The following is a 13,473-nucleotide window of genomic DNA, read 5'->3' as shown; positions in this document are numbered from 1 at the left end:
ATGGAGAAGATCAGTTGGACCGATTATGTGAGAAATGAAGAAGTGTTAATTAGAGTCAGTGAGCAGAGGAATATCCTACACGAAATAAGAAAACGGAAGGCTAATTGGATTGGTCATGTTTTACGCAGAAACTGCCTTCTAAAAGAAGTTATTGATGGAAAGATAGAGGGGCAGATAGAAGTGACAAGAAGACGAGGAAGAAGACGTAAGAAGATGCTGGATGACCTTGGGGACAGAAGAGGATACTGTCATTTGAAGGAGAAAGCTCTAGATGGCATTATGTGGAGGAACTGTTTTGGAAGAGACTGTGGACCTGTCGTCTGACAGATTACTGATGATGATGTATAAAATCTTTGTTAATTTACATATGTCAATTCGATTATTGAATTTTGGTATTTTTTAAAATCTTTAATTTAAATTTAACTTTTTTTAAATTTTTTAAAATTTAAACTTCACAGGGATACCTGTTCTATGTCTACAGTGCTGCAACGGCTACTTCTTGCTTTCAGCACCATTCAGGTATTATTCTGTGTAGGCTCCCTGTGTGCGTGCCGCAGTGCAGTGTAACAGCTATGTGAGAGTATACACCTGATGATGGCCATTTACGGCCGAAACATGTAGTGTAGAAGAAAAGAAGACAAAAGAACTACAATAAATTGTTGCACTTAGGACGGAGTTTGTGTTATACATTGTGTAGAGTGTAACAGGATTCTTAAATATAACATTCCTCATTCTACTCAAACTTACAACATACCCTAGGGCATTCTGGTACCAAGCAGTTGCTTCTTTATCCCTGCTGTTTCCACTTGTTTGTACCAGTTTTCTGAAACATATGAGGGTGATTCATTAGGTACCTACACTTTAATTCTTATGTGTAGAAGGTACAAGATAGCCTGATGGAAGTTTGCAGCTCCCAATCCCCACATGACCTTAGATGCAGTAAGCAAGCTGTGGGAAAGCAGAGAACATGACTGCATCAAAAAAGAACAGTTGGCCAAGGTTCTCTTGTGGGTTTACATATCTCTGTGGGTGGGGGGGAAAAGATCTAAAAGAAGTTGAAATTCACAAACGTTTAAGAGCCCAATATGAGGACAGAGTGTGTTTGAGTAGTCAGACCTGTTTGCATAAGGTATGACAAGAGAAACCAATTGAGCATCCTTGTGGTACCACACCACAGCAATAAATGATGACAAACAAACAGGAACAAGCCAGAGCCATGAACCTCAAGGATGGATGAATATCAGTACAGGTCAGTGCATCAATACCAGATATCAGTACGAGTCCAGCTCATTCAACAGTGCAAAATATTCTTAGTTTCCACAAAGTCTGTGCAGGGTGGGTTCTGAGGGAATTGACAGAAGAGCACATAGGCTTGAGTTCTTGTCTGCTGGAGTAGTACCATGATGAAGGCACCAATTCTCTTTTATCACATCACTGGTAATGATACTTCCATATACCATCAAGAACCACAAATCACACATCAGAGTACGCAGTACAAGTACTTGTCCTCTCTTGCCGCCAAATAGTTCCTGACTCAGCCATCAATGTTCTGGAACTCTCAAAGTCCTATCCAACATTACCGGGAATGTGGAATTACACTGACAGGTGCAACATATTGTGGCACGTTACAAAGTGAATTGAGGCCAGCCATCCACCCGAAAAAGACAAGGCAAATTACTGCAATGCGCTGTCTTGCATGATATTGCTCCTAATCATTCTGCTTCTCGACATAGCAAAATCCTTCAGGAGCTGAGATATGAACTGAACATCCGGCATATAGTCCAGACCTTCAATCTTCAGATTTCTTTCCATTTGGACCTCTACGGGGGCTCACAGAGGTCATCAATTTGTAGATGATGATGAGGAGGAGGAGGAGGAGGAAGCAGTGCATTACTCACTTTACACTCATTCCAAAAAGTTCTATTTTTGTACTAGCGTCAGAAAGCTTGTGGACTGCTGTACAAACATTCTGAGAAGCAGGGAGACTATACACACAAGTAAAAAATTAGGTAGAAACATTTCATAATCATTTTCATACTCTGTTGGTATATTCCTCTTTCTCTCTTCTGCAAAGTCTTTGCCTTAGTTCAAGCACACATGACCTGGTACTGGAAATGAATGTTCCACTTATACAAAAACAGCATTAAAGACTTGGTCTTTTTAGCAAATACATATTGCTTTCCTATTAGGTATGAACTGAATTTCTATACAATGTTTAGAAGAAATTAGGTCTTGAAAGTGTTAATTTTTATTCACCATATCAACCAGATTATATAATAAATTTATTAACATTATGTGGATTGTTCTGTTTAGCCTTTCAGTGATCATACTTTCAGGATCTCTTCCAACATCCTGTGAGCACATCATGCATCCATCTTCATCAGCATCATAGACTCTCAAATTAAAATATTCACAACTGTTAGAAACAGAAAAATACATTTGAATAATTGTGTGTGCGTGTGTGTATATACACTGTATTCAATGACGAAAGAACTTCGCAATACTGACCTGGCCCAATACACTTCTGCTGGCCATGCAGAAGTGTAGAGAAACGCAGTGCATTACTAGCTATGCTATCTACTGTGCAGTGGCAGGAAATTTGTATGGTCATATGTGTAAACTGCCATAACACAATTTCTATACCAAACTCTGAAGGAATTTTGAAGTTTAATGTTTAGGTGACGTCACTGGTAATATTGGCAGAATGATGTAAAGCTAACAGAATAAAGGAATGACACATCATCTCATTTTATTAAATGAATTTTATTTCTAGCTTTTATTAACGGGTTTGACCCTGATCCGGGTGGATTGAAACGAAGCATGAATGCCAGTTTAGAGAACTGAGTTCGGAAAACGAAGTCTGTAGGTGGTCAGACATCTGAGACAATATCCATTAACAGACTCTGATGAAACTTCGCACTGGGTGCTCTTATTGCATCGGACATATTAAACTACTTTGAGCAGTCAGGGCTAACATTTAACAGACAGTATGTTGAAATCTATTAATCAAGAAATGCATGTTGGTGGAACATTCAGGCTTTTGACTGTGTAAATCATGAAATTTTATTAACTATATTATATTTTTTTGGCATTCAAGGAACAGTGTTAAGTTGGTTCAGATCCTACCTAACAGATAGAAAACAGAAGATTGAAATAAAATCATCAAATTCAGTCCAAAGTACCTACTGAAACTGGGGAATAATAAAACATGTAGTTCTACAGGTGTCAATTTTGGGGCCTTTGCTTTTCATAATTTATATAAACGACCTCCCTCCTACACTAGGGATCTCATCAATACCTATAATATTTGCAGATGACAGTAGTGTTATAATTTCTGGCAATAATTTAGATGATTTCTGCATGTTATCAAGCAAGGTTCTTTCACAAATGAGGAAATGGTTTTCTTCAAAGAAGCTGTCCCTAAACCTAGAAAAAACTAATGTAATAAAATTTATAACAAAAACTCACCACAATATCCATTAACATAGGATTTGGAAATTGTATTCCAAAATGTGCAGTTGAAAAAGAAAAAAACTAATTTTATGTGGTGACTGGAACATAAACTTTTTAGATGACAGTGTAAGAGTATGAGAACTAAAAAATTTGCTTCGGTTGTATAATTTGGCCAACAAAATTACAGCCCCAACCAGGGTCACAAAGAATTCCATAACACAGATAGGTGTCATAGTAACAAATAAGCAAGTTTTGGAATGCACATCATCAGTACTGGACCTGGGTTTTTCAGACCACTTGGCACAAACACTAAAGATTAATGTAAATAGACGAGAGCGGGGTCCTAAAATGAGCAGAAAAAGACAGTTTACTAAAGAGGGTATCCAGGAGTTTAATTATTTATTGGAGAAGGAGCTATGGCAGGAGAGTTTTTCAAACTCAGATGCAAGTGCTAGTTTTAATGATTTTATGGACACGATCCTTTATTATTATAATATAGCATTTCCAAAAAAGACTGTTTATATGAAAATGACAAGGAAAAGCAAATGGATTACCCAAGGCATAAGATATTCTAGTAAAAGGATGAGACTGTTAAATGGTTTTAAAAAAACAGCATAATCTGTCTAGGGACATGCTGGAATATATCACCAGATATAAAAAATTTATAAGAGTGTTATGAAAGAAGCAAAAAAATAACAAATGATAAGTATATTTCAAGGTCTCAAAATAAAATTAGAGCTATGTGACATTTAATAAAAAATGAAGTTGGTAAGTCATGTAAGGGTGATAAGAAAATCCAGCTGTTTAGCGGTACAAAAATAATATCAGATCCGCAAAGTGTGGTAGATACGTTAAATAATTTCTTTGTTGAAATAGTTGATGACCTTTTAAGTTAAAACAACAAAAACACACAGTGGGAGAAACAAAGGATAAACTGCTGCCCTAATACCATATTTTTCCATACAGTCAATGAATATGAAATAGAGTGTGTAACAAATAGTCTAAAAGGTAAATTATCTGCAGGATATGACGAGATACCAGAATATCTTGTTAAAAAATGTATAAATTATGCAAAAAGACCACTGANCACAGCAGTGTGATCATCAGTTGAAACATAGCAGCCTGCGAGTGTGCGATAACTAAGAAGTCAGCGAGCGGAAGACTTATTGTGCGCTTTCCAGACATAGTGAGTGCTGTAGTACGGTTATACCCGGAGTGTGCATTTAAGGGAGACTTGTATAGCTCCCGCGTTAGTAGTACGTGAAGACAAGTGAAGATCGTGTTAAGAGATCTTGGTGTAGGGTTTGTAAAGTGTGGAAACCCGTGATATTGTGATAAGTAATTGTAGCCGTTATTTGTAGATTGTTAAATAAACCCAATTAACCATCTCTACGGCGTCTTCAGTAACGCGAAACACGTTACAATATTAAAAACTATAGACCAAAATCCATTTTATCGGCATTTTCCAAAATATTAGAAAAACTAATGTATAATAGGCTAACAAGATGTTTAATTCAAAATAATATATTAACAGAGGCCCAAAATGGCTTCAGAAAGAATAATTCAACTGACACAGCAAGTCAGTCTTTCATTGAAAGTATACAGGAGGCCTTAGATAACGGCCTATATGCCATAGGATTATTTTTTGATTTATCAAAGGCTTATGACATAATAGACCATGATATACTTTTCGAGAAACTAGACTCACATAGCATAAGAGGTGTGCCAAATATGTGGTTCAGGTCTTACCTGTCAAACAGAATCCAATATGTAGAAATAAAAAACACTGACGGCAGTGTCAAAACCAGTTATAATTCATCATGTAGGAAAGTGAAGTATGGTGTACCACAGGGATCAGTGTTGGGGCCACTTTTATCTCTTCTATACATTAATGATCTTACAGAAAATGTTCATGGAGCAAAGCTGATTTTATATGCAGAGGATATCAATTTCTTAATTACTGGAAAAGATGAACTTGACCTTCAGTATAAAATAATGAATGTTATGAAAGAATCAGAAATATGGTTTCAAAAAAATAACCTTGTAATAAATACTAAAAAGACATCTGCCATGTCATTTCATTCAAAACAGTGGAGAGATCTGTTAAGACCACAAATAGTTTTTAATAATACAGAAATAGTATAACAGTCAGAATTGAGATTTCTTGGAATTCACATGACAGAAACCCTAAAATGGTGCGCTCATGCTCAATTTCTAAAAGCAGAGCTATGCAAAGTAATTTATAAGGTGAAAATATTAAAATAAATAATGAGTCCATATATGATAAAAATTATTTATTTTTCGAATTTTGAGTCATGTATGAGAAATGGTATCTTATTGTGGGATGGGGAAAGTAAAAGCATTTTTAAATTGAAAAAGCGGGTTCTTCGAGTGATTAGTGGTATTAGTAGTCGCACGTCATGTAGACAAATTTTTAAAGATTACAATGTTTTAACATTGCCTTCTCTGTATATATTGGAGGTGACATGCTTTATCAAAAAATACAAGGCTTATATGGCAATAAATTCAGACATTCATAATTATAACACATGAAGAAAATTAAATTTTCATGTACAGCACTGTAATACAGCTCTTTTTAAGAGGAGTGTGATAAATATGGGAATTAGTTTGTATAATAAGGTCCCCAATCAAATAAAACAAACGGAACATTTTAACTCATTTAAAAAGGAATTAAAATCTTTTTTGTTGAAACATTCCTTTTATTCTGTAGATGAATTTATGTCTTTTGATTCATCAAGTGTGTAAAAGTAATATGTAGTTGATTAATTTGTTGTATTTGTGTAAAGACAATGAAATTAATGGTAACTAGATCTAGATAATATTCAGATGACAAACCCCCTATATAAGGGTGGTACAGTGTATACTGTAAAGATATGCACGAAATTAGATGTAAAACTGACAATTTCCCTATCCAAATGGTTGTAATACCTGTATGTATGGATTGTTGAATGATAATAAAAATGAAAAATAAAAATGAAAAATGATATAATGATAAATATATAGAAGAGGGAGTAAACATAAAATTCCTTGGCTTGCAAATTGATAATCATTTAAACTGGAAAAACCATATCGATCAGTTGATTCCAGAGCTAAGTAGAGCATGTTATGCAGTTAGATTCATGTTACATATTAGTAACATTGACACTCTCAAGTCAATCTATTTTGCTTACTTTCACTCTTTAAAGAAGTATAGAATAATTTTCTGGGGTAATTCATCTGACAGTAAAAAGGTATTTGCATTGCAAAAGAAAATTATTAGAATCATGATGGGTGTCAAATCCCATAATACCTGTAGAGATCTATTTAAGAGACTACAGATCTTAACTTTTCCTTGTGTATATTCATTAATAAACTTCATTACAAATAACAAAGAACGTTTTCAGGTGAATGTGGCTGTACACAGTGTTAACACAAGACACAAACACTGTCTTCACAAACCATAAAGCTTCAGTTTGCTGTAACTCTCATTGGACATACAATCATATTTGATAAATTGTTCAAGGACAAACTTAATAAAGCTTTTTGATGAATATTTTCCTCTAATAGGTTCCTATTCCAAACACCTAATATCACCAAAATCATCCCTTTCTCATTACCTAACTTATAATATCATGCAATATTCCTAGAAAGATTTTACATCACTGGGGATTTTATATACAGGTATACAAATTACTATGATTTTAAAATCAACTAATTTGGTAGCAGATATTTCAAGTTCTTTATCCCTTTCTAAATCCTTTAAAAAGGTGTTAATTTATTATGTTGTAAACCTTTGTTTTTGTCTTTGTATGAAGAGGTATCAGGTAAACAAACAAGGATGCTACATGGCTACTATGTGACTGTTTATTTCACTACAGTATGCCAATTCACAGAGCACAGCGCTACTTACTCCCAATCAATCATACCTACATAACACAATTTGAATCTAAATTTCGTCCTGTTAACAAAATGTTACCTCCCTAACATTTATTACATTAGAAACAAATATACATACTGCAGAAACTATCTGCCAGTTCACCTAAATGTTCAACATTTATATGTAAAATTTGATCCTTGTGTAACCAGTATTCAGAAAAGCATAAAATATCTGGCATTGATAACCATGACCTGAGCAATGCATTTAATTCCAATAATTTATTTCTAAAACTTTGAACATTATGATGTAGAATACTCAAATACTGTGTTTTATCAGATCTTCCTCTGCTTGAAGAAAAGACAGTTTCTTGTGGGGGATTTACTATAAAAAATCCTTGTTTCTTTTTAAGAGTTGACATCTAGTTCTCTTACACAGTAAACCAGACTTTTCTTGTTTCATTGAGTCCTTTTCAGTTATTTTCTGATCTTCCATTCCACTATTTACATCTTCTTGTATGTCTTCCTTATGTACACAAACATTCCCCTGAAGTTCCAAAATTGCCTGCACAATATTATCCCCACTTCACTTATTGTTCTCATCATTTTTTATATGGTCACTAGATTCACGATTTCCATACATTTGTAATAGAACCTTGTTTTCACAACCCCTCGCCTTGATTTCCTGGACACCCAGCATCTGTTTACTTACACTTGGTTAATTATTCCTATACCCCATATCTTTCCATTTTAAGGCTATTGGTAATGCCTTATTTAGCTGCTATTCAGAATCAACACCAGTATGGCAGCCACAAATTGTCCTTCTTCCCTTGACCAATTGGCACTTCCTGTAAATAAAGTAATAAAAACTTAATGATTTTATGAAACATGGTGTACTGATTAGCACTATGCTGGTTGTCAAGAATAGAGATTGCTATATAACAAACTCTGATGTCCACACCCGTAATACCAGATTTAATCATGACTCACATCTTCCGATGGTAAACTTAACGATATTTCAGAAAGGTGGATGGTATTCTGGTATCAAACTTTATAACCACCTCCATCCAGAGCTTAAACACTTATCTTACGACATCCCTGGATTTAAAGTGGCGTTAAAGAAGTGTCTTATCAACAATTCTATTTACACTGTTGAAGAGTACTACTGCTGGAATTAAGATTGATCCCTCATGTATATTTAAATAAACACCGTTGCCTATGCTAGGATGCAATGGACTATGGAATAAAATACACAGGAAAAAGGTACTATTACTGTTGTGATATAGGTGTATTATATATTAAGAAATTAGATTTTATTTGACTATATTAAGAGTCTTGGTAGTCTTTTGATCATGTATGTAATTTTATATGTTATTTTGATATATGGAATGTATTGTTGTACAGTAGTCTTGTTGTATTGAGTATTTAAAATTTTGACGATGATGACTATCTGATTATGTATGTATATTCTTCATATGTTATTGAATTAAATTCAATTGAATTGAATTTTACATTCTATAAATCCTAAGTAGGTTAGTACCTTTGGATACAGAACAAGTCAAAAGGTTACATACATAAGTACAGGCAATTTTAGCTTAAAAATTAATACAACTTAATTTTACATCATTCTCTATTTACATTGAAGTATTCATCTAAAGAGTAGAAGGAATGAGCATGTAGATAATTCTTTAACTCTGATTTAAACTTTTTAGTATCATTGCCCAAGTTTTTAATACTTTGTGGCAGATTGTTGAACACTTTTATGCCAGTAAAGTAGACTCCTTTTTGATATACTGATAAAGTTGATGAGGGTAGGTGGAAGTTATATTTTTGTCTAGTATTCATGTTATAGACATCAGAATTAATACAACTTAATTTTACATCATTCTCTATTTACATTGAAGTATTCATCTAAAGAGTAGAAGGAATGAGCATGTAGATAATTCTTTAACTCTGATTTAAACTTTTTAGTATCATTGCCCAAGTTTTTAATACTTTGTGGCAGATTGTTGAACACTTTTATGCCAGTAAAGTAGACTCCTTTTTGATATACTGATAAAGTTGATGAGGGTAGGTGGAAGTTATATTTTTGTCTAGTATTCATGTTATAGACATCAGAATTAATACAACTTAATTTTACATCATTCTCTATTTACATTGAAGTATTCATCTAAAGAGTAGAAGGAATGAGCATGTAGATAATTCTTTAACTCTGATTTAAACTTTTTAGTATCATTGCCCAAGTTTTTAATACTTTGTGGCAGATTGTTGAACACTTTTATGCCAGTAAAGTAGACTCCTTTTTGATATACTGATAAAGTTGATGAGGGTAGGTGGAAGTTATATTTTTGTCTAGTATTCATGTTATAGACATCAGAATTTAATTTGAATTTATCTTTGTTGTAAACAACAAATAAGAGAAGCGATAATATGTATTGCGATTGAAGAGGTAGAATTTTTAATTTCTTAAATAATTCTCTACATGAATCTCTACTTCTACATCCTGTAATGATTCTAATTATATTCTTTTGTATTTTAAAAATTATTACACTATGTGAAGAGTTCCCCCAAAATATTAATCCATAGTTCATAATAGAATGAAAGTAGGCATGGTAAACCATCTTCAATGTTTCCTGTGACATAAAAGGCTTAATTGATCTCATCGCATAGCAAGCTGCATTTAATTTAGGTATAATTTGTTCAATATGTATTTTCCAAGACAGTGTACTGTCTACATGTATTCCAAGGAATTTTGTATCAAGTACTTTACAGATTAATTTGTTGGCATAACTGATGTCCAGATCAATTTGGTGGTTGTTTTTAGTTGTGAATGATATGTAATGGGTTTTATCAAAATTTAATGAGAGTAAATTGGCTTCGAACCATCTGTTTAAGGCTTCAAATACAATATTTATGTCATTTTTAAAGTTTTCAAATTTAGAGTTCTTAAATATTATACTAGTGTCATCTGCATATAGAATTGGTTTAGATTTATTGTTGATGGTTTTAGATAGATCATTTATGTAGAGAAGAAAAAGTAAGGGACCTAAAATTGATCCTTGTGGAACACCGTGCTTTATAATTCCCCAGTTTGAAAATGCATTATGACTGGAGTTTTTATTATTTATTTCAACTCTTTGATACCTGTTTTTGAGGTATGATTTGATCCATTCATTAGCTTTGCCAGTTATTCCATAGAAATTTAATTTCGATAGTAAGATATCATGATTAACACAATCGAAAGCTTTTGCTAGATCACAGAAAATCCCTCCCACAATTAATCTGTCATTGAGAGCACTTAAAATATCGTTAGTTAGTTCATAGGTTGCTTTTTCTGTTGTTAGGTCTTTCCTAAATCCAAATTGCTCTTTGACTAATATGTTGTTAGAATTTAAGTGTTCAAGTAGTCTATTATACATAACTTTTTCAAAGACTTTTGAGAATGAAGTCAATATGGATATTGGTCTGTAATTAGAGATGCATTTTCTCTCTCCTTTTTTAAAAAGTGGTTTCATTACAGCGTATTTTAAGCGTTGAGGAAAAGTACCTGATGATAAAGATTTATTACATAGATGATTCAAGGGTGAACTGATGTAAACAGAGCTTGCTTTAAGTAATTTGGTAGAGATTTCATCATATCCATGTGAATTTTTGGGCTTAAGGGATTTAATAATGTTTTCAATTTCCTTCCTTGTTGAGAATTTGAGATTGATATTTGGAAATGAATTGTTAAAGGCACGAGACAGATAGTATATTGGATTATTATTATTATTATTATTATTATTATTATTATTATTATTATTATTAGTATTGTTGTTATTGGAATATGTTTTCTCAGCTAATGAAAGGAAATATTCATTAAATGCACTTGCGATAGCTTGTGGATTGTTAGTGGACTTCCCTTCAATATTCAAACTTTGTACATCTTCATTAACAGATTTCTTTCCTGATTCAACTTTCACAATATCCCAGGTGGTTTTAATTTTATTGTTTGATTTTAGAATTTGGCTGTTATAGTTATTCTGTTTGGCTTCTTTAATGACTTTTGACAAAATTTTACAGTACATTTTGTAGTGACTTTTTAGTCTTGGATCATTACTGTCCCTACTGGCCAAATATAGTTGTCTTTTGTGTTTACATGAAGTTTTTATTCCAATTGTTATCCAGGTGGATTTGTTTTTATTTTCAGTTTTGACTTCTTTTAATGGAAAGCTTGAATAAAAGATCCTCAAGTATGTGTTCAGAAAGCAATTAAATTTAGAATCAATATTATTTCTGTCAAATACATTGTCCCATGATTCATTACTTAATTTTGTGACAAAATCTGCCATCGTATGCTTGTTGATTTTCCTTACTGTTTGATATTGTTGATTACTGGACTGAAGGTCAATATTATTTATTTCTATGAGTTGAGCATCATGATCGGATATTGTATTGCTGACTTGTTCTATATCTGAGGCAGATGCCTCCATGGATTTTGTAGAACAGTAAATAAATGAATAGGAAAAAACTCACACCCCAAGAACTTCCAGCAGACTAGCTACCCTGACTGGTTATGTAGGTTTCTTAGTCCTTCAAGCAATTGCCCTTAACAGACCAAAATATAAATAATTAAGAAAAGTAGATTTTCAAAATTCAATCTAATTACTGTTCTATTTTGCTAATCAGGTTCAGTTTATTTAATAATACTTTTGTATGAACTACAGAAGTTCTGTTGTGCTACAGGATGGTCATGACAAGGATGTGGGTGGAGGATCTGCAGCCCATTTCTAGAGCATGTGATTAGAAATATGTCAAGTGACAAATAAATGATTAGAAGAGATACTAAGGAGTGGTACAAATATGTTTTCTGAAATTACCTTGTTAGAACATTTATTTGGTCATACAGCATATTCAGAATTGACTATAATAATTACATAAGGATGAATGTTAGAAATAACTTGAAAAACTCCCCTGTTGACCTTGATAGATACTGTGTAGATAAGGACATTGAAGTATGTGCAGTCCATCTAAACACTAATAGGGATAGAATTTGTATCATATCAGTATATAGATCTCCTTCTGGAAATTTTAGTACTTTCTTAAGTAATATTGAATTAATTTTACATAAACTCTGTAAAAATAACAACAAGGTTATTATTTGTGGCGATTTTAATGTAAATTTTAGTGAAGACTGTCCTATGAAAAGACAATTAGAAGTCTTATTTGGTACTTTTAATCTTAGATCTACTGTTACTTTTCCCACGAGGATTGGATGTGGTACTTCGACACTTATAGATAATATTTTTATCAATGTGCATCAGTATGAGGGTTATGAAACTATTCCTATGTCAAATGGACTCTCTGATCATGAAGGGCAACTATTAATACTAAATGTTTCTTCACAGGTTACTGAAGAGAAACATATCTATTATCATAGAAAAATTAATAATGATAGTATATTCGATTTTCAAATGAAACTGAGCTATGAAAGCTGGGAACCTGTATTTAATACCAGTGATTTAAACTCTAGCTTTAATGAATTTTTAAATATATTTCTGAGACATTTTAATTCTTCTTTTCCCTTACAACGAGGGTGTAAACAGAAATCTAAGTCATGGGTTACTACAGGTATTTTAGTTTCCTGTAAAAGGAAAAGAGACCTATATCTAGAAACTAAAAGTACAAACAATCCAGTATTGCTTAAGTACTATAAAGACTATAGTAGAATACTAAATATGGTAATCAAGCAAGCCAAAAGAATCACATATGAAAAACAACTTAGAGATTCCAAAAATATAACTAAAAGTACCTGGAATATAATAAATACTGAAGTTTGTAAGAAAGCCAGAAAAACAAAAGACAATATTAATGCTTTATGCATTTATGGGAAACGTACTACCAATTTGAACACTATTGTGGATGCATTTAACAATTATTTTAATAAGATTGCTGACAATATCCACAGACAAAGGAAAGAAAAGGATATGAATAGTACTAACTTGCCATCATTAAATAAATCCGAAAACTATATGTCCTATATGTCAAAGGCTTTTGGTAGCCCATTTCCTAGTAGTGAAATTTTGAAAACTACTAATACTGAAATTGAAAAGATAATAGGGTCTCTTAAAGCTTCAAATACTCATGGTTATGAGGGTATCTCTAATT

General features: G+C 32.8%; 1 protein-coding gene across 6 annotated transcripts in view; it reads right to left on the bottom strand.

The window, feature by feature from the left end:
- Positions 1-13,473, bottom strand: part of LOC111861878 — a 40,447-nt gene that overhangs the window by 9,990 nt on the left and 16,984 nt on the right. For 3 of the 6 annotated variants that reach the window (XR_002842342.2, XR_002842343.2, XR_004512739.1), the window contains exons 4-5: positions 8,039-8,174; positions 755-823 (exon numbers count right to left, since the gene is read on the bottom strand). Coding sequence is in view for 3 of the 6 variants with exons in the window: in XM_023846819.2 (XP_023702587.1) it covers positions 8,101-8,174 (74 nt within the window). In the remaining 3 variants the exon portion in view is untranslated. Of the gene's footprint in view, positions 1-754; positions 824-7,303; positions 8,175-13,473 lie in introns of those variants that run through there. The other 3 variants (XM_023846819.2, XM_023846820.2, XM_033750485.1) reach the window with 1 other exon arrangement.

The sequence above is a fragment of the Cryptotermes secundus genome, unplaced genomic scaffold, assembly GCF_002891405.2.
Source record: "Cryptotermes secundus unplaced genomic scaffold, Csec_1.0 scaffold1694, whole genome shotgun sequence".
Taxonomy (NCBI): domain Eukaryota; kingdom Metazoa; phylum Arthropoda; class Insecta; order Blattodea; family Kalotermitidae; genus Cryptotermes; species Cryptotermes secundus.
The sequence above is the reverse complement of the archived record's forward strand: the minus strand, read 5'-3'. Positions and strand labels throughout refer to the sequence as shown.